The sequence below is a fragment of the Poecilia formosa genome, unplaced genomic scaffold, assembly GCF_000485575.1.
Source record: "Poecilia formosa unplaced genomic scaffold, Poecilia_formosa-5.1.2 Scaffold3, whole genome shotgun sequence".
Taxonomy (NCBI): domain Eukaryota; kingdom Metazoa; phylum Chordata; class Actinopteri; order Cyprinodontiformes; family Poeciliidae; genus Poecilia; species Poecilia formosa.
This window is the reverse complement of record NW_006799942.1, coordinates 6,798,225-6,820,237: the sequence shown is the minus strand read 5'-3', so window position 1 is coordinate 6,820,237 and position 22,013 is coordinate 6,798,225. Positions and strand designations below refer to the sequence as shown.

At 38.6% G+C, this 22,013-nt stretch overlaps 2 protein-coding genes and 2 long non-coding RNA genes across 4 annotated transcripts in view; 3 read left to right on the top strand and 1 right to left on the bottom strand.

The window, feature by feature from the left end:
* The first annotated feature begins 1,076 nt into the window (after positions 1-1,076).
* On the top strand, positions 1,077-11,231 carry LOC103141845 (calpain-5). The gene is made up of 13 exons (XM_007557644.2): positions 1,077-1,181; positions 3,050-3,229; positions 3,786-3,917; positions 4,202-4,398; positions 5,227-5,419; positions 5,517-5,707; positions 6,674-6,751; positions 6,841-7,036; positions 7,147-7,269; positions 8,663-8,865; positions 9,277-9,395; positions 9,469-9,605; positions 10,138-11,231. The coding sequence occupies exons 2-13, from the start codon at positions 3,074-3,076 to the stop codon at positions 10,318-10,320; spliced, it is 1,908 nt and encodes a 635-aa protein (XP_007557706.1). The 5' UTR covers positions 1,077-1,181; positions 3,050-3,073; the 3' UTR covers positions 10,321-11,231.
* On the bottom strand, positions 5,227-11,453 carry LOC107836895 (uncharacterized). The gene is made up of 3 exons (XR_001662869.1): positions 11,383-11,453; positions 8,722-8,873; positions 5,227-5,314 (listed from the first exon to the last, which is right to left on the bottom strand). It is a non-coding gene; the product is annotated as an uncharacterized LOC107836895 (long non-coding RNA).
* A 1,670-nt stretch (positions 11,454-13,123) lies between these two features.
* LOC103141850 (calpain-5-like) lies at positions 13,124-20,884 on the top strand. The gene is made up of 13 exons (XM_007557655.2): positions 13,124-13,211; positions 13,891-14,070; positions 15,061-15,192; positions 15,843-16,042; positions 17,086-17,278; positions 17,375-17,565; positions 18,564-18,641; positions 18,729-18,924; positions 19,014-19,136; positions 19,264-19,466; positions 19,789-19,910; positions 19,984-20,120; positions 20,606-20,884. The coding sequence occupies exons 2-13, from the start codon at positions 13,915-13,917 to the stop codon at positions 20,786-20,788; spliced, it is 1,914 nt and encodes a 637-aa protein (XP_007557717.1). The 5' UTR covers positions 13,124-13,211; positions 13,891-13,914; the 3' UTR covers positions 20,789-20,884.
* A 1,053-nt stretch (positions 20,885-21,937) lies between these two features.
* Positions 21,938-22,013, top strand: part of LOC107836892 (uncharacterized) — a 17,584-nt gene continuing 17,508 nt past the window's right edge. The window contains exon 1 of the long non-coding RNA XR_001662865.1: positions 21,938-22,001. This is a non-coding gene — a long non-coding RNA (uncharacterized LOC107836892). The remainder of the gene's footprint in view (positions 22,002-22,013) is intronic.

Here is a 22,013-nt window from a genome sequence, read left to right as displayed (position 1 = left end):
GGGAGTCACAGTGCCTCTGTGTTCCCTAACAGAGAAGCACAGATCACTGGGCGCCTGCCAGTTTGCTTCATTCCCACAGCTCACAGCTTATTAGCTCTGTTTATTCAACGGTGCAGACCACTGGTGCAAAAAACATCTGAAAAACTGATTTAACACAGACAGGACACCACATAAAACGCATTTGTGAGGCTGATGTTATTACCAGAGTTTTGTGTGTTTTCAGACACGCTGAGCAGGTTTCTACTGGTTTTTACCTTCAGGGGGTGCTTAGTTTCGGTCGCCCCTTCCTTAAATACTTTCAGAGATCCAATCAGCCGTTTTCCTAAAGTGACACACTCTCCTATGTAGCGATGTAGCCGTCAGGCCAGTTTTCTGACCCTGCTGTTGGGAACTCCTCACAGCAGCAGAGCAGGAAATCTCATTTCATTCAGAGCGAGGTGTGGCAGACAGCTGTTTTGTGTTGTGGCTCCTGAAGCTGAAGCGTGGACTGACTTGTAAACACCTGACTTGGAGTTTGAGGGAAGATTGAAAGAATTTGGGTTCATCTTCACAAGAATAAGACTTTCTGGTTGGTAAGTGTTGCTTTTGAAATGTTTCTGTTCTTCATTTGTAACTTTTAAGAACATGTTACATAACTTTGGCTTAAAAAACTGACCACATCATGTTGAATTGTCTCATTTTGCCGTTTTCTGAACTTCAGTTTGATCTTTACTTTAAGTACGTTTTACTTTTTATTGCTCTGGTTGAAGTAAACATGAGCATGTCTTTAAACCTATAGTTTTCCCTGATCTTCATGTTGGTTCATGTACGTCAAGTAAACACTGGGAAGTGCAGGTGGCGTCACCTGTAACAACCGGACAAAAAACAAACTTAATTTCCTGAGACTCATTTTCTGCTTTAATATTCCAATAAAGAAAATTAAAATCTTATAATTAAAAAAAAGTGAGAAGAAATTCTCAGCCAATACTAACTAATCACTCATTAAGCCGACTCACCGTTCAGGTCAGCGGTAAGTGCAAAACAGTCGAATGTACAACAGAAAACAGAACTGGGGTGGGGCACTGAGACGTGTGGAAATAGGTCAGTATTGTGTGGGAGGGCGAGTCAGAGACAGGTACGTACACGACCGGGAAACTTCCTTATTCTGGAGAACGAAAGTCTGAGCTGCGGATATCACAAAGGTACCGTCACTGGATATCCTCTCGTTTCTACCCTTATATTTATTTGCAGAGAAGTTCAACCTTAGAGTTTGTTTGGTAATTTCAGATGATCTCTTTCAAAAGCTCTTTATGCATTTTGTGCTTCTCTGGCTTTTCTGCATATTTGGTGTTTATTGCTTCCTGTTGGATGTGTGCTGTTGTGTGATTCTTGGCCATGACTGAAGTATCAAGATTCTTAACTAAATAATTAGTCTGGCCAGTACTGTGTAAACGGAGCACTGAGGGGTCAGTGTGGTGGGAAAACAAGCTTAAGTGTTCCTCCCTAAAGAATCAAGCTACGTCTCTCATCACGACTCCCGTCATCACTTGACTTTTTCTCTTCAACAAGGTTTAAAAAGGTGCTTTTCTGCTAGAGCCTCAACCAAACCACTGATCCAAGACCTGTGAGAAGTTTACATGACTCTCATGTTCATTTTCATGATGCATTTTAAATGTTATCACCAGGTTGGTGATGCAACATAAAATAACTGGTTGGACAACCTTGAATTCATCACATCTCCACTCCCTCCTCAAAAACTGTAACTATTATACAAACAGGCTCAAATGTAAACATGTAGTCCACAAATATTTGATTCATGTGAAGCAGTTGCTTTTTATGAGTCACCAAGAAGCTTCTGGAATCATTTTCACTGGATATTCAGTCACTCATAAATACTGGAGTAAATTTAAAATTGTTTGGGTTCCTTCCATCATTCCTCATGATCACAGCAGCTAATTTTAAATAACTTTCCATCATTAAATCTTAATATTAGCCAGGTGATTTTTCACAGGCATTTAGAACCATTATCCTGTTGCTTCGTCCATCCAGATATTAATTTTGAAGCATTGCTTTTTCTTTCTTATTCTATCCTCGTCGTGCATCCATTGGCAACAAGGTTAGCTCCACCTTCTTTGTTGCGTTATTAGATCTAAAAACCTTTTTACTGCTTCAAAAGTATTTTTTTGAAACGGAGGAAATGTTTTTGAAATGTTTTTAACCTTGAAATGTTTTTAACGTGAAGTAAAAACCACAGAGTCTAATTTGGTCCTTTATGTTGCTTTTCAAGTTTTTTCAGATTCCAGAAAATGCAAAATGCTACTTAGTTGAAAAAGACCTTTGATGTAGTCCTCTGTCCTGAGCCAAAATGTGGCAACAAACTGCCCAAAATGTAGATTTTTAAATCCCAGTGATCGTAAAGGTTAGTATTTTGGTTTAGCAACTTTTATCTCTCAAACAACAGTGATTTAAAGTTCATGTCACATGGGAGAGTACGTGTCTGAGTACTCTCCCAAGAGTTTGCAAATTCATGCCAAAACATTTTCTTACTAGATTATGGTCGCATTTTTTTAAAGTCTTAAAATAATTGCACTTCAAACATAAACTCAATGAATTATGCTATGTACATATAAATACATATAAATAGTACATATAAATAGTCCTGAAGTTCTAGACACATAGATTTAGTTTTGTTTCTGTATTATCTATGTCACTTTGACTTAGCTATTCTAGGTGCTGTTTTTTTTTTTTTTGAGCAAAACTTTAATTTTTTGATCAAATTTCTTCTATGTAACACATTTGGTTTCTTCCATAACACTTGGAAAGAGCAAAATCCCAATTTACAAACATCTATTTGAAAATATTTATATCCCGGAGCTAGTAAAGGTGAATGTGTCAAATCTTTTGCAATATCATAACATTTTTCATCTGTCCAGACAAACTCGATGAGTCCACCGAGACTCACTCAGGGTCATGGGTCAGTCTGGAGCAGTACAGCAATCCCACCAAGACTAAATCATTTCTGATTCCTCCCATATAAAGACCAGAATCCTCTGCTGTCTCTCATCTGCAGCTGTGAGGCCTCAGCATCTCCACCATGTCTGTCGCTTACAAGGATCAGCTCTACGCTGAGCTGAAGAAGCAGCACAACCAGAAGGGGACGCTGTTTGAAGACCCAGAGTTCCCAGCCACCAATTCATCGCTTTATTTCCACAAACCCCCTCCTGGAGTTGTGCAGTGGAAACGACCCAGGGTGAGTTTATTCCACGTCAGGAATGTTAAAAGTGCCTTATGTCTCTGTATATTATCTTTTTTTCCCTTGTATTATTAAATTAATGTCCTCAATCGTCTCTTAATGGTCCTGAATGCAGACTCTTAATTTGGACAAATGAAATATTAATAGTGTTTTATGCCAAGTAAATGTCTAACTCACATAAATTTTGCCACTTTATTGCTTGCCAGTTACTTTTAGGATTTATTTTAAAATCTGTGCTTAACTATAAATACTGCATGTTCAATGCACGTAATTTCAAAGAAGAAAAAAAAAATTACAAATATGCTAAAAAACGTTTACAAATAAAATCTTACAAGTCTAGCATGTGTTTGATCGAGCCCTCATTTTCAAAACGTTCTACAACCATCAAAAATAATTAAAAAAAAGATCCAGAGGTACGAATACTTCTTCTAAACCCTGTAAACAGATTGTTTTAATTTGTTGATTTTTATTATTTGGGCATTTGTAAAGTCTTGGAAAGTTGTGGTCATCCATGTATTTCTTTATAAAAGCCACCATCTTTTTGATATTTTAGGAAATATGTGAAAACCCACATCTCTTTGTGGAGGGCATCAGCTCTCATGACTTGAACCAGGGGATTGTGGGAAACTGCTGGTTTGTTGCTGCCTGCTCCTGCCTGGCTTTAAAACCAGACCTCTGGGAGAAGGTGAGTTTACTTTTTTTAGCACTTCAAAATATCAACATGAGAATATTGTTAGAATTAATAAAACAGCAAAGAGTCTGACAAGACAATAACTTGCTGAAATAATTTGAAAACTATGTGAGTGATCTGTTCCAACAACAATGCAGCTGGTTCAGTTTCATTCCTTAAAAATATTTCAACACAACCTCTGTTACTGCAAAGCAGACACAGGTTACCCATAATGCTGTACTTCAAATATATATGTAAATGAGACGTTTGGTAAATTTATTGTGCTTTCATGTTTCCAGGTAATTCCTGACTGGAAGGAGCAGGAGTGGGACTCAAACTACGCTGGGATTTTCCACTTCCGGTTCTGGATTTTCGGTCAGTGGACAGACGTGGTGATAGACGACCGACTGCCGACAATCAACGGACGACTCATCTACTGCCAGTCAAAACAAAACAATGAGTTCTGGAGCGCCCTGCTGGAGAAAGCCTACGCCAAGTCAGTAAACCGAATCTGTTCTTCAGTATCCTGTACATTCACTGGCAGCCCTGATGAAGCTGCATGTAAAGTCTTAAAAGAATTCATGCTCTCAACATTGGCCGAATATTTTGAAGATGATCTCTTCTTGTTCTAACATGTTTGCACAAAACCGCACAAAGCAAGGTCTATAAAGACATATGAGTGAGTCTGGTGTGGAAGAGCTTGACTGGCCTGCGCATAGTCTTCAAACTGATGGGACATAATTCAGATGGAAATCAGGCCCGACTGCCCAACAACAGTGTCTGACCTCACAAATACACCTCAGAAAGAGTGGTAAAATAAAACAAAAAAAACTCCAAATTGTTGCTGGGAGTGTTCACGGAAGAAAAGGTCACAGAGCAAAATATGGGCAAACATCATGTATAAACTTTATGTATTTAAAACAGGATGTCACTAAAGGTTGCATATGTGAAGGGAGATGAGTACTTCTGGAAATATAGTGGAAATGTTTATCTTCTGATAAAGGGGATACATTTGTTTCCAAAGCTCATTGTTAGAGAACAAAGACTTTTACACAAAGCCTTTGTTTCATCTGCGAGGATGTGGTTTTTATTCACCGTACGGTGTAACAAAATGTTTGTGTTATCTAAAAGTGTCTTCTTTGAAATAGAAAACAGAAACAGGACCTGAATCTCTTAATCAGCTAAAACCTGAGTTGAAATTAAGGATCATCAACAACTGTTGCTAATTTTGAGTATTGTCTAACATCACGTGCATATTTTAAGTTGCCAAACTATCTTAACTGCCTATCAACTCTTCAAATGCTCCTCCTCCCACCGTGTCCAGGCTGTTTGGCTGCTATGAGTCCCTGGCTGGAGGCAACACTGGAGATGCTGTGGTGGATTTCAGTGGAGCCGTGGCGGAAGCCATCGACCTGCAGAAAGAGAAATACTACGCGGATCAAACCAAAGAAGATAAATTTTTTGAGGATCTTCTCAAGGTGTGGAATCGCGGAGGAATCATCAGCTCCTCCATCAAGGTAAGTGACCATCTGCTCCTGCAAGTTTTCTCTGTTTACGCCTCTCCAGAGTCTCTGACTATGTCAAAATTAAAACATTTTCTTTGAAATGTCACAGCCGCAGGGATTTGGGCTTGAGTCGAGGACGGATAACGGTCTGGTGCGAGGCCATGCGTACTCGGTAACTGACGTGAAACGAGTGCGTTTGGGTCACGGGCTGCTGGCCTACTTCAGGAATGAAACCATTCCACTCATCCGCCTGAGAAATCCCTGGGGTAAAACTGAGTGGACAGGAGCGTGGAGTGACAGGTGAGGAGGGGTCATGAGGGGAGTCATTTTCCTGTCACTGGGTCAGAAAGACATTACAACTGGCACGGCCCCAAAACCGTCTTTATAAATCAATTTATTAACTGAAAAAGATGCCACACAGAAAAAGCAAGACAATCGATTTCATTGTTCCAGTTTGCTAAAATATAACTTGGGTTTAAGTCTGAAAAATCTGCTATACAGCTGAGGTCAAGGATGGCACAAAATGGTCTCACATTCACCAGCTCCAAATCCAAACAAGATTAACAACATTTTTTCAGGCTTAAATATTAATCTAAAAAAACTACTTTGGTATTAACAGTTAGTTCAAGCAATAAAATGAAAGTCTTATGTGTGGTTTAAATGAAAAAAGGAAAGCTCTCAAAAGGCATCATTAAAAGCATCATTAAAAGGCATCATTAATATCTGTAGATTTTTATGGCACAATCAGAATCTACAACATATTTTATTGGGATATTGTTTTATACGAAGCCTAAAAGTGTTGTTTGCATTTGTTTTCGGCCTTTTTTCATCTGAAACCTCTACATAACATTCCTGAAACCTCTACATGGCTTCAGTATAATCTAATTAGTAAATATAGTTCACTTTTAATCTCAGGATCTTTACAGCTGTTCTGTGAAGGCCTCAGAGGTTGGTTAAGTAGCAATATTTGTTCCTCTCTTTGTAAGTTAAAGAACAAATATTTCAGGCTCTTAACTCTTTTACTGCTGTTAACATGAAACATATTGAACTACAAATGCATTTAGCTTAACTTTCTTTAGGTACCTTTCTCTCACCTTTGTTCTCAACAAACATGTAAACATATATCGAAACTATGCATTATTTTCTTCCCATGTCACAGGATCATGTATGTGAAACAGTTGTTTTCTAAAGTAGAATATTCTCTGCATCTTTTGAATGGCTCCTGCTAAATAACCACCTTTTTTGGCTTTGATTGTTGTTTGTCAGTTCTGAAGAATGGTCAAAGGTCGGTGACACAGAAAGAGGCAACCTCGGCATCACAGTGACAGACGATGGAGAGTTTTGGTGGGTCGGGGTCTCTGATTACACTCTGATTGCATTTAATTTGATTCCTAACTGTTCAGTATCGATGCGCTCTCTGTTTGGATCAACAGGATGTCATTCACAGACTGGTGCAAGAACTTCACTGATGCAGACGTTTGTCGCATAATAAACACCTCACTGATCAGCATCCATAAGACCTGGAATAAGGAAGTGAACTTTGGGAAATGGACTCGAAACAGCGACCCCCTGCTGAACCGCTGCGGTGGCTGTACCAACCACAGGCAGACATTTCTGCAGAACCCACAGGTGCTGATGGCTCTGGAGACACCCTGTCCCTCCATCTCTGAGTCTGTCTATACGTAATAAAAACAAATAACTAACAACTACAAACTAATGCATTTCCCCTTCTCTTCCAGTACTTGTTTGATGTTACCAAAGAATCTGACGAGGTCCTGATCTCACTGCAGCAGAAAGACAGAAAGATCTACAGGAAAGAAGGTCAAGGAGACAATCTAAGCATCGGCTTCACCATCGTAAAGGTAACACAAATCATCCATACAACTCTCTATTGTACAAAAAACAAGGACTCTGAGATTAATGAGGCAAAAACACAAGTTCACGGTGGTCATTGCAGTAGCAATTCAAGTGTGCTACTCAATGTACTGCCACCAAGTAGTGAGGTTATAATAAAATAATAACAGTAATAGTAATCATGTCACTACTAATTTCTTCAAAATTCTTGAGCAGCAAGAAATAGAATAATAGTAACTGCACAGTTTATATAAAAAGTTATGTAAAAATCATTACAATATAAAAACAGTTAATATTTGGGGAAAACATGTTAATTTCATGTTTCTTATTATAAAAGAATTTGGTTTGGCTGCAGTCCTTTCCTACTTCATTAAACTATCAACAGATGAGTGTTTCATTTAGCTCTTATCTGAACCCAAGCAGACCTTTTAGCCAGAGGCTGAACACATCAGTTTCAAACTGAGAGGCAAAATGCAGCCAAAAACCTTGATGATGATTTTAATTTTTCTCTGCAGAAGTTGAAGAAAGGTCTGGTTCCTTCGTTCAAGCCTGGTGTGTTGCACACGGGATATTTATATCTCTGGTGAAAGTTTACTTTCTGATAAAGTATTAACTTTCCTCATCATGTTGAATTGTCTCATTTAAATGAGGCCATGTGTCCACACATGTCTAAACTGATGGCATGTTTCCTCACAAGGGTCTTTAATGCCAGAGACCTGGAAACTTTCAAACGCACCACAGATTCTGTTATCACTCTGTTATAGGTGCTGCTGAAATGTGACATGAAGGGCTTGTGATAAAAACAGAAGAGTTGTGTGAACATGATATGTTAAAATACCAGCAGCACACTAAATTGAAACTTTGATTTGTGATGATTTTATCAGTGATTTGTCATGTTTCATCTGACAGAGTCAAGTTGGTGTTTTGCTTTTGCCTATTACATTTAAAGAGCGTTTCCTGTTTGAGATAAGCTTTGCATTTTTTCAGTCTAACCCTCTGCACTTACAGTACAACCACTTTCTGAGCAACTGCAATACACGTCCCCACCACTAAGAGGCAGTCATGCCTCAAAGTCCTGTAAAGAAATGTGGAGGTTTCTTTGCAACGCAAATATCTATAAACACTTATAAGGCGTAGTGTCCTTTTCAAACGCCTATTTATTCTGATGTTATGTAACAGATCAACACAAAGTAGTGCATAAACACCCACTATGTGACTTTCTTTCAGCATTTGTTTTTACAGATAAAACTTTGATTTATTTTTAACCCATTTTAGTACAAACATGCTCTCAGACTGATTACGGGCTTGTAAAAAATACAGTTTTTCACAGTACATCAACTAAATATATAGAAATACGCTAAATCTGCAGTGACGAATGTACAACCGGGAATTACTTTGCAGGTGGAGGTGAACAGGAAGTATCGGCTGCACGACTTGGTGACGCAGCAACTTCTGCATACCTCCACCTACATCGACGCTCGGTCGGTGTTCATGAGATGTGAGCTGCCACAGGGCCGATATGTCGTCATCCCGACCACCTTCAAGCCTTTCACAGAAGGAGAGTTCATGCTCCGGCTTTACACGGATGTGGACTCCGGCTGCCGGTAAGAAACTGATGGCACAGAAAATTCAAATGATTTAAACTAACCTTTGGGTGAACCTGTGGAAATCTAACATTTTGTCTCTGGTAAACCATCATGTGTTTCAAAGCCTTGAGGGGAAAAAAACAACTATTTTAAAATGCTGATGTGGACCCTGAATGATGGATTATATTTTGTAGAAGCAATCAGATTTGTGTTTTGGGGAATAACTGAGCTTTTTCTGGCCTAAGATTATGTTTTGATTAACTTTATTTATATTTCTCCATTTCTCCATTCTTTGTTTTGGCAGCTCAAACAAGGGAGCATTGAGATCTGCTTGGTCTAAAACATCAAATATGTTTTAGTCAGACTGGCTGCCTTTTGATTGAGGTCAGAATATTAAGAAACATGTTTTCTATCCATGTCTTCCCTCAGGGAGCTAGTGAAGGACAAACCACAGCCTAAATGTTGGACTCCGCTCTGTGGATATCCTCAAGTTGTTACTCACATATATGTGGACAGAGCTGAGATCGGTCAGCAAGACCAGGCGGAGGGTAAGAGAATGTTTTCTCAAACGAGTCCTGCTCATTTATAATTCACAGAAATAAAACTAAATGCATCTTTTAGGCATAAACCCATATGTGATCATTTCCTGTGAGAGCCAATCAGTGAGGTCCACCACCAAGAAGAACTCTTTGACACCGGTTTTTGAATTTAGCGCCATTTTCTACAGGAAGAAGGTCGCAGAGCCCATAACAGTGCAGGTAAGTTAAAAAATGAGTGACAGTGATTCGTCTCAGATCAGTGGGGCTGGTATTTACTGCCAAGGCTTACTGGTGTTTTTAGTCATTTACTGTTTTTAGGGATGAAAAAACATCAGAAGGCAGAAAAAAGACTTTAAATGAAAACAAAGCAGAGTCAGGATTTCTCTGAACAACATAAATGGTAAATTGAAAGGCTTTCCCTATACATATTTAAATAAACTAAATGCTTAAAAGCACATGTACACAAGTACTGACAAGCCTGGCAACCCCACAAATAGGTGTTAAATTTATATAACAATAATGCTTCCACATCATTGTGGTAAAGTAATCTATTATATATTCAAAAAACTGAAGACCAGGGTAGAAGGGCTAAACATGCAACACCTGTACAACAGCACAGTATGTAAAGTGTTTTTAATTACGTGTAATTAAAAAACACTAAATTAATCACAGCCTGGGCAAAAATTTCTATTCTAACACAACAAATCACCTCCTGTGTTATTTGGTACTGAACCTGTCTGGTCTTTTCCAGTTGTGGAGCGATGACCTTGGATCGGACACATTCTTAGGCCAAGTCATGCTGTCCGGGAGGCCTGAGGACGCCTCTCACCCTCAGCAGCTCCAGCTGAAGAATAAAGGCAGTAAGAAGGCGGACAATATGCCCGGCAAAATCGCCCTGAGGCTCGTCACTTCAAACGAGCTGACGGCCTTCTAATGAGACATTTGAAACGTACAGTATTAAGTGTCATCGATGAACTGAAACAGCTTGAACACCGTCCATTATTATTTTTAGAAAGTTAGGAGGAAAGCAAGATGATTTTGACCAGATTGTGGGTTCATTTTGACTTCTTTTTAGAAACATGTTTTTGTTGACTACTATTTTTATATTTGTGTGTTTGGGAAAGTATTTTTTCATGAAACAATGAGTAAAACTGAAGTAACACTATGGAGCCTGTCAGTGAACTTGACAGGATTATTCTAGCTTGGCCTTTGCCTTCCTGTGCCATTTTACTTGATTTAAATCTCACCTATAGCTCAGTCTGGGCTTTCTGCCATTTACTTGGATTCCCTCTGCAAGAATTTCTACTGGGCTATTACGTTGTGAATGATTATGTCAATTTTTAGTCTGCCTGTAGTTTTAGTAATGAGGAAGTGAATGAAATGTTTCAGATTGTGTTGGCCACGTTTCCAAATATTTAATTAGCATTAGCAGCCGCCTCTATCGGATCAATACCAATAAAAGGATAAAAAGTATTAAAATAATTTACTGTCTTTCTAATGGTTGCTTCTGATAAATCAAGTTTCTCCTCAACTTTTTACATCTCGACATATAAAGCAAAAAATGTTTATCTTGAATGAAGCGGCTGCCACCATTGACAATGATTGGTGTGATTTATAACCATTAGCATTGCCTTTTTTTCTAGATAAATGTCTTTTGATAAATACAGTAAATTGAATGTAAAAGTACATTTTACATTCTATTGGTAATATGTTTTTTAATGTCTTAAATGAGGAAGCCTCCTGTCACTTTGTTTTGTAGAGATATAGTTTACCATGACGTAAAAAATGTCCTCTTCTTTCATGGTTTTCAGATTAAACAACTTTTTTCTTTTTCTCTAAAACTTACACTGTTATTTGAGTGGTGTTTTGCATTGTTACCCTGGTTTGTTTAAGTGCTGTATTTACATTTTAACACCATTTTATGCTACAGTTTATTTTTAAGTTTTTTCCTTAAGGTGGACTTTCACAAGCAGGCCTTGTTTAAATCATTACTCACCCGTTTTGTATGTACAAATGTGTCTGACACAGCATTCACACTCATCCTCATGGGCTTTATCGTTGATTTCTCTGTTGTTTTCCGCTAATAATCTTCCAGACCTGATTTAGGACTCCATAGAAAAATTTCTTGCCCGAAGCCTTTGCCTCACTGTTGGCTGATAAGGCAGAAATGACTCAAAAAATGTATTGGGTAACACACTGAGTTTTATTATCTGTGCCATTATTTACTGTTTGTTTGTCGGCATGCACGCAGAGTCTTTTTATTTATTTATTTTTTCTTTCACTTTTTTTCCCCGCACAAGTTCTTCTACTTCTACAGAAAAATATTTTGTAGCACTGTAAGTCGCCCCCTGCTGGCTATTTCACAAAATGCCGGTTTAGATGGAAAATTATGAAAATTAAGCTTCTGTCCTGGTAAAACTCAGTCGGAATATATTTAATTCCGACTGACCACTTAAAACTTAAAACTGACCACTTATTAAAAACACAGTTTTAATAAAAAGAAGGAAAATTCATCTTTTGATCCTTCTTAGTCATAGCATTCATAACAACACTCGTCTTAGGATTAAACATGACCCTAAAAAGAGGATCATGTCCAGTTGCTGTGGTGTCAAACTGGACACATAACACAGACCCTGTGTAACTGCTGCAAGCCAACACTGTAGGGATAAATAAGAATGATCATGAAATTGCAAAGCAGCAACAAGTACAGCCTTATTTCACTGTGTAGCTTTATTAAATTTTTTTCCTGCCTCACAGTTTGCATTGGTGAATTTCTCACAACAGAATTGAAATTCTCAAAAGTACTTGCCTTCATTGTGTCACTGGTGCACAAAAATAAATCTTTCAACAAGTTTACTTTTTTCTACATTTTAATTGCTTTTGTCATGTTGATCAAACTGTATCATGCTGTTGAATAGTCTCGACCGGCACAATTTAAGGATCATTTCTTATAAAAATGCAAAATGCTTGAACAAGTTGTCACAATATGTGAATCGTATTGATTTTTTTTCTAAATCTGTGCTGAACTGCACTGCATGTACAGTTTTCCTTGAGGAGATTGTCTTACGTATGTCCCTTTTGCTACTTTAGTTTTCTTTCTGTTTCCATAGTTTACATCAAAATATCCCTCCAGAGCACACCGCTATTGACAACATGACTAGTCAATTTGATTCTTATCCGAACTCAATGAAAGAAGAACTTGTAATTCTGAGACACTCTCATGTTCCTTGATTCACATATTTAATTTTGAGAGAAGAACTAAGGATATTGAGAAAGAAACTGATCCGTGGTGGTTAGCCTGACCAGATCTCTTCAGGTGGGAGTCACAGTGAAGTTCAGATCGATGGCGCCTGCCCGTTTGTTTCATTCCTACAGTTCAATTTATCAGTGGTGCAAAAAAAGATGAAATTTTTTTTTTAAATGATTTAACATAGTCAAATTTGTGATGCTAATATTATGATTAGAAGATTGAGTTCTGTGTGTTTCTAAACAAGACCAGCAGGTTCCTACCGGTTTTACCTTCAGGGGAGGCGGGAGTGTTTATTTTCTGTTTCCCCTTCCTTAAATACTTTCAGAGATCCAATCAGCCATTTTACATGACATACTCCTACACACTGGTATAAACGCCAGGCCAGTTTTCTGACCCTGCTTTTGGGAACTGATCACAGTAGCAGAGCAGGAAATCTCATTTCATTCAGAGCGAGGCGTGATAGACAGTTGTTTTGTGTTGTGGCTGTGGACTGACATGTAAACACCTGACGTGGAGTTTGAGGGAAGATCGATAGAATCTAAGTTCATCTTTCCAAGAATAAGACTTTCTGGTTGGTAAGTGTTGCTTTTGAAATGTTTCTGTTCTTAATTTGTAACTTTAAAGAGCATGTTACACAACCATAAAGAGCAGCGTTTACCGTTTTCTAAACTTCAATCTTTACTTTAAGTACATTTTACTTTCTGTTTCTCTTGTTGAAATAAACATGAACACGTCTTTAAACAAATAGTTTTCCCTGATCTTTACGTTGGTTCACGTACATCCTGGAAACACTGGGAAGTGTAGGTGGCGTCACCTGTAACAGCCAGATAAAAAATAAACTTAATTTCCTGAGACTCATTTTCAATATTTTCTGCTTTAATATTCCAATAAAGAGAAGAAAATGTAAATCTTGACATAAAAATGGTAAACCCAAGGTAAGTGACAATAAACTCTCAATCAATACTGAATGATCAGTTATCAAGTCACCTCACCGTTCAGGTATGGAGGTAAAATGTCAGCGATAAGCACATCCAGCGTAATACTTGTGAAGTAGAACCAGCAAAGGTGAAGGTGTCAAATCTTTTCCAATATCATAAATAAAATTTTTCATCTGTCCAGACAAACTCAATGAGTCCACTGAGACTCACTCAGGGTCATGGGTCAGTCTGGAGCAGTACAGCAATCCCACCAAGACTAAATAATTTCTGATTCCTCCCATATAAAGACCAGAATCCTCTGCTGTCTCATCTGCAGCTGTGAGGCCTCAGCATCTCCACCATGTCTGTCGCTTACAAGGATCAGCTCTACGCTGAGCTGAAGAAGCAGCACAACCAGAACGGGACGCTGTTTGAAGACCCAGAGTTCCCAGCCACCAATTCATCGGTTTATTACACCAAAACCCCTCCTGAAGGTTTGCAGTGGAAACGACCCGGGGTGAGTTTATTCCACTCCAGAAATGTTGCAAGTGTTTTATATCTCCATAGATTGTCTTTTTTTTTTTACCTTGTTCTAACAAAATATTGTTAGACGATCAAAAACAAAGTATTGTTCTTGATCGTTTCCGATGTTTTTGATGTATTTCGCCTTCTTGTATGAATACTTTCTACAAGTACATTACTTATAGCTGTAATGACAGCTATAAGTCTCTGGGGATTGTCTCCCATGAATCCTACAAAAAATACCCCATACTTTTCCAGATTAAACTTTCCAAAGTTCTCAAGTCCTGTAAGAAAGGAAGGAGAAATAAAGGACAGAAGGATGCTAGGTTGCAAGGACAAGTAGGAGGCATAATAGGAAGGGATGAACAAAAGAAGGAAGAACTGCTAAATACAAAATATAGATTAATTTCTGGAAATACAAACGTCTGCAAGTGTCATTGATTTCTTTTCCTATACTTATGGACAGTCGTAAAATACTGAAATGAAATGTCATACTTTTGCAGACTGTATAGGACATCTTGCTACAGATTCTTAGATGAATTAAGGTCTGGACTTTGATTGGGTCATTGTGAATATATTTTTTTATCTAAATCTGTCGTCTGGCTGTTTCTTTATCCCAGCCAGTCTGACCAGCTTCTCTGTCCTGCTTAAGATAAATATCCAGTCAGCATGTTGCTACCTCTACCATACTTTACAGTTAGTGGCGGGTTGTAAACCATGTATGATATTTTTTCCCACTTAAAAATCATTTAAATCCCAGTCAAATACTCCTAATTTTGTGGTTGGAGTGTGACAAAATGTAAAAAGATCCAAGGGTATGAATACTTCTTCAAAACCCTGTAAATAGATTGTTTTTAGTTGCTGATTTTTATTATTTGGTGATTTATAAAGTTTTGGAAAGTTGTGGTCATCCATTATTTAACAGCTATCAAGGTTGTCATTGATGTATTTATTTAAAAGGTATATAAATCTTTCAATATTTTAGGAAATATGTGAAAACCCACGCCTCTTTGTTGAGGGCATCAGCTCTCATGACTTGAACCAGGGGACACAGGGAAATTGCTGGATGGTTGCTGCCTGCGCCTCTCTGGCGTTAAGACGAGATCTCTGGGAGAATGTGAGTTTACTTAAAATAATTTGTTAAAAGTCTGTTTTAGCACTTCAAAATGTTTATATCAGACTATTGTTGTAATTAATAAATCAATAAAGTGTCTGACAAGAAAGTAACTTGATAAAATAACTTATTTGTTTAGGTTTATACACAGATAATTAGAAAATGATACAATCTATTGTATTTTCAACAATCTGCTTAGATTTTTTTTTTTAAATATTCAATAGTTTGACTTTAAAACTTGCACATGAAATGAGACTGGCGGTCTTTGTGGGACTTTGGTAACAGCTTGTCCCCAAAACTGTAGAATGCAGTCTTCATTTTGAGAAGTTGACAGAAACTTAACACCAAAGAAGTCCAAGTAGCTTTTAGCAGTGGAATAAGTGGAGGAGAGAAAACTATGTGAATGATCTGTTCCAACAACAATGCATCTGATTCAGTTTCATTCCTTCATAATATTTCAACACAGCTTCTGTTAAACCACACACTGGTTACCCTGAATGCCGTACTTTAGAAATCCAAATATATATGCAGAAGATGACTGCCCATTCTCTAACCCAATATTTAAATTGCTTACTACCATCATACTACGTAAAGATGTCATTCAGGTAAACTGTGAGACACTCAGAAAATGTGTTGTCTTTGCATGTTTCCAGGTTATTCCTGACTGGAAGGAGCAGGAGTGGGACTCAAACTACGCTGGGATTTTCCACTTCCGGTTCTGGATCTTCGGTCAGTGGACAGACGTGGTGATAGACGACTGGCTGCCGACAGACAAACACGGACGACTCATCAACTGTCATTCAAAACAAAACAATGAGTTCTGGAGCGCCCTGCTGGAGAAAGCCTACGCCAAGTCAGTAAACCAAATCTGTTCTGCAGTATCCTGTGCATTCACTGGCAGCCCTGACAAAGCTGCATAAAAAACATTCAAAATATTATTGTGGTTCTATAGTGTCACTAAAAAGCTGTGAAAAATCCAAACTTTAAGCTGAGTACATTTATTTGGTTTGATTAAGAAGTATGCTACTTTTTTTTAACTTATTCAGTAGTCCATAACTTCATGCAAAGACAAGAGAATTTAAACAATACTGTTGTGGCTTATCTTCATTCATTATGTTGCTGAAAGTATTCACTCATTCATTAAATCCAGACACTTCTAGAAACATTTGTGAATGAATAGATCAGTACTAGGAGCTCAGAGTGGCATCATGACACGATGTCACTTGTGCAAAACCTCGATCTAACTCTGCAATCAGCTGTTGGTTTGTTTCTAAGAAATTAGAAACGACAGCAGCTCAGCCACCAAGTGGTAGGCCATGTGAAATCTCAGAGCAGAATCACTTGATCCAGAGGAACCTGCTGCGCAGAGGTCACACCTTTCTGAGTCAACAGCTACAGATATCCACTTCATGTGGTCATCAGATTAGCTTAGGGACAATGTGTAAGGAGTTTCAAATGGTTTCCAATGTTTACCACCTGCATCCAACTGTGGCAACAGCAAACACAATGCAAAGTGTTGGATGCAATGGTCTAAACCAGGGGTGTCCAAAGTCGGTCGTGGAGGGCCGGCGTCCTGCATGTTTTAGTTCTCTCCCTGGTTTAACGCACCTGGATCAAATGATGGCTCGTTAGAAGGCCTAAGGAGAACATTGACCTGCTGAAAAGGTTGTTACTGCCACCAGGGAGAGAACTAAAACATTCAGGATGCCGGCCCTTGAGGACCAACTTTGGGCACCCCTGGCTAAACAAAGCATGATGCTACTGGATTCTGGAGCTGTGGAGACATGTTGTCGGAATGATGAAACTTAGTTGTTTCTCATCTGTCTGGAAATAATGGAACCAGATGTTGATGCTGCCTATCAACTCTTCAAATGCTCCTCCTCCCACCTTGTCCAGGCTCTTTGGCTGCTATGAGTCCCTGGTTGGAGGCAACACTGGAGATGCTGTGGTGGATTTCAGTGGAGCCGTGGCGGAAGCCATCGACCTGCAGAAAGAGAAATACAACGAAGATAAAAAAAAACAAGATAAGTTGTTTGGTAATCTTCTCAAGGTGTGGGAACACAATGGAATCATCAGCTCCTCCATCAATGTGAGTGACCATCTTTTCCTGCAAGCTTCTTCTGTTTATGTTTCCTCAGAGTCTCTGACTACGTCAAAATCAAACATTTTCTTTGAAATTTCACAGACACAGGAATTTGAACTTGAGTCGAGGATGGATAACGGTCTGGTGCGAGGCCATGCGTACTCGGTCACTGACGTGAAACGAGTGAGTTTGGGTCACGGGCTGCAGACCCACTTCAAGAATGAAACCATTCCACTCATCCGCCTGAGAAATCCCTGGGGTAAAGCTGAGTGGACAGGAGCGTGGAGTGACAGGTCAGGAGGGCTCATGAGGGGAGTCATTTTCCTACCAGTGAGTTAGGAATCTTTCAGAGCTTTATTCTTACAAAATAATTTGAAAAGTAAGTATAGTACATGTTGCACAGTTGCAATCTGGTAGACAAGAATGTCCTTAGTTTAATGTGGCATTTTCATCTTAAAGATTAAGTGTCATGATCCGTGGTTTTCTGTTTGTTTTGAGTTTTTCTGTGTTTATTCAGTCCTGTGTTCCTGTGAGTCTCTGTCCTGTCCTCCCCGTTGATTGCTCCCCAGGTGTGTCTCATTCCCTTGATTACCCCGTGTGTATTTAAACCCTCCTGTTGTCTGTGTTCCTTGTCGGGTCCTTGTCGTCGTTCGTCACTCGCCAGTAGAACTGTAAAGTCCTGGTTTGTTTCCGTCACTCGCCAGTAGAACTGATAAGTCCTGGTTTGTATTTGTTCCGTCTAGTCCGTTTTGACAGTTGCTACCGGTATTTAGCTGCGTGCTTGTTCCTGCCGTGCTGCCTGCCTTGGACTATTTGTGTGCTATTTTTATTATCATTAAATGCATCATCTTCACCATACCTGGGTCTCAGCGTCTCTCCTCACCACCAACAACCCCACTTCATGACATTAAGCAATAGTATTTCCAGAATACCAAAGATATTCAGTGGCTTATATGACAATTAGTTTTACAGTGGAATAAGTGTAAGCAAGAAACTATTTGAGCAATCTGTCAACAACAATGCAACCAATCCAGTTACATTTCTTAGGAATTGTAACTCTTAGAGATTGTGTTAGGAATAATCTAACACAATCTCTGTCACTTGGAAGGAGTCACAGATTATGATGTATTTACTCTGTAAAGACACAAATATGAAAGCCATGCATTATTTTTTCCATGTTACAGGGTGACACATGTGAAACAGTTGTTGTCTAAAGTAGAATATTCTCTGTATCTTTTGAATGGCTTCTGCTAAATAACCACCTTCTTTGACTTTGATTGTTGTTTGTCAGTTCTGAAGAATGGTCAAAAGTCGGTGACGCAGAAAGAAGCAACCTCGGCATCACAGTGGCAGACAATGGAGAGTTTTGGTGAGTCAGGGTCTCTGATTACACTCCAGCTATTTAATTTGATTCCTAACTGTTCAGTATTGATGCGCTCTCTGTTTGTATCAACAGGATGTCATTCACAGACTGGTGCAAGAACTTCACTGATGTGGATATTTGCCATCTAATGAACACCTCACTGATCAGCATCCGTAAGAACTGGAATGAGAAAGTACACTTTGGGAAATGGACTCGAAACAGCGACCCCCTGCTGAACCGCTGTGGTGGTTGTACCAACCACATGGAGACATTTCTGCAGAACCCACAGGTGCTGACGGCTCTGGAGACTCTGTTCCTCCATCTCTGACAGCCTATAGATGATGATAAGTAACTCATGCATTTCCCCTTCTTTTCCAGTACTTGTTTGATGTCACCAAAGAATCTGACAAGGTCCTGATTTCACTGCAGCAGAAAGACAGAAGGATCTACAGGAAAGAAGGTCAAGGAGAAAATCTAAGCATCGGCTTCACAATCTTAAAGGTAACACAAATCATCCATACAACTCTCTGTTGTACAAAAAACAAGGACTCTGCTGTTAGTTAAACTACATGCACAGAAAAAAACTACATTTGCACTGACAAATGTACAATCTGGAATTCCTTTGCAGGTGGAGGTGAACCGGAAATATCGTCTGCACAAATATGTGACGCAACAAGAAATGAATGAGTTCAACCACACTAACAGTCGGACAGTGTTCAACAGAATCGAGCTGCCACAGGGCCGATATGTCGTCATCCCTACAACCTTCAAGCCTTTCATAGAAGGAGAGTTCATGCTCCGGCTTTACACGGACGTGGACTCCGGCTGCCGGTAAGAAACTGATGGCACAGAAAATTCAAATGATTTAAACTAACCAGTGGAAATCTAACATTTTGTCTCTGGTAAACCATCATGTATTTCAAAGCCTTGAGGGAAAACAAACTATTTTAAAAAGCTGATGAGGACCCTGAATGATGGCTTATATTTTATAGAAGCAATCAGATTTGTGCTTTGGAGAGTAGAGATATTGTCATAAAATCTTCATTGAGATCCGCCTGGTCTAAAACATCAAATATGTTTTAGTCAGATTGGCTGCTTTTTGATTGAGGTCAGAATATTAAGAAACATGTTTTCTATCCATGTCTTCCCTCAGGGAGCTGTTGAAGGACAAACCACAGATTAAATGTTGGACTCCGCTTTTTGGATATCCTCAAGTTGTTACTCACATATATGTGTACAGAGCTGAGATCGGTCAGCAAGGAGACCAGGCGGAGGGTAAGAGCATGTTTTTTCAAACTAGTCCTGCTCATTTATAATTCACAGAAATAAAACTAAATGCATCTTTTAGGCATAAACCCATATGTGATCATTTCCTGTGAGGGCCAATCAGTGAGGTCCACCACCAAGAAGAACTCTTTGACGCCGGTTTTTGAATTTAGCGCCATTTTCTACAGGAAGAAGGTCGCAGAGCCTCTAACAGTGCAGGTAAGTTGAAAAATCAGTGACAGTGATTCGTCTCAGATGGATTGGTGGTGCTGAGGAAAAAAAAGACTTTAAATGAAAACAAAACAGTCAGATTTCTCTAAATCGTAACTTGTAAGGCTGTCCATATTGTCATTTAAATAAACTAAATGCTAATGGAGCTTTTGTAAGGAAAATTAAAACATGTGTACAAAAGCCTGGCAAAGATGTGTAAAACCCCCAGAAATAGGTATTCGGTTTATGTAACAATAATGCTTCCAGCACATCACGGTGGTAAAATAATATATATTTATTATATATTCAAAAAAACTGTAGACCAGGGAAGGAAGGGCTAAACATGCAACACCTGTACTACAGCACAGTATATCACTTTTACACATAATTAAAAAACACTGTACATTAAGTGCAGCCTGGGCAAAAGTTTCTATTCTAACACATCAAATCACCTCCTGTGTTATTTGCTACTGAACCTGTCTGGTCTTTTCCAGTTGTGGACTGATGACCTTGGATCGGACAAATTTTTGGGAGAAGTCTTGCTGTACGGGAGGCCTGATGACGTGTCTCACACTCAGCACCTCCAGCTGAAGAATAAAGGCAGTAAGAAGGCAGACAATATGCCTGGCAAAATCATCCTAATGATTGAGACTTCAAACGAGCTGACGGCCTTCTAATGAGTCGGCGCCTTCTTCAATATTTGACCCTTTCATGCATGAGTGATGATCCTTTGCATCAGATTTTTTTCTATTTTTTTATTATTTTCTTAAGGCATAAAAAATGGTAGGAAAAACTTTTTTGTAATTTTTTTTTTTTTTTTTTTAGGTGATCAATTAGAATTTTCTCCAAATACAAAGTTGTTATTTGAAAAATACAACAGCAGTATTATTCTTAAGGGGCTATCTGATGTCACAATAATTTTTTTTACCTGCAGGAGTCGGCTATAGCAGAAGGAGGGACCGGGTTGGTTGGCATGCTTTTTTTGTCTGTCGGCCATATTGGATTTTACAAAAATAATTTCTTACATTTGCAGCTGATGGCCAGTAGTTGATAGTGTATTTTATGAAACATTAGTGTCCACTTCAGTGGTCTGTGTGCAATTATAACATAAAAATCCACAAGAAGCACAAGAAAATGGCTTTTAGATAGCTGTCCACTGCAGTGACCGCATGAAAGGGTTAAAACATATAGTATCTTTGTGTGTTGTCAATGAACCAAAACAGCTCAAGCACTGTCCATGTTGAGTTAATGATGCTTCTGACCAGATTTTGGGTTAATCTTTGATTTCTTATTAAACTTGGGGGACCTACCGTTTAATATCTGAGCAAGATGTAGAGAAAGATGAAGTACCATCTTCTTTATAGAATCAGACATGGAGGATCAACATTTAGCTTTATATTGTGCAAATGCAGAACTCAACCCAGAACAACTGGAATCAACATTTAGTTTGATACTTCACTAATCTTACCAAACGTGGAGAACCAACATCTGTTTTTATCAGAACAAGAATCCAGAGAAACTGCTAGTTTATATGGACGACTTCTTCTTACTCTTATTAAACAGGGGACCTATATGTAGTTTTATACTTTTAAACTTTTGTCTTTTGGTTTTGTTGTTGGTGTTTCCTTCCAATTCATTTTGAACTGCCTTGTTGCTGAAGATGTGATATAAAAATTACTTTACCTTCTTTTTATCAACATGTTCTAGTTTGACTACTATGTATTTTTATTTTTGGAAATTAATTTCTTCATGAAACTATACTGTGAGCAAAATTGAAGTAACTGTCAGTGACATTAAAACTTGATGCAAATACGCCATTATTCATTTTTTGTCTTTGTTCCATTCTCTTGATACACATTAATAGAGGAATTTTTCACACCACGTGTACAGGTTTACACATTC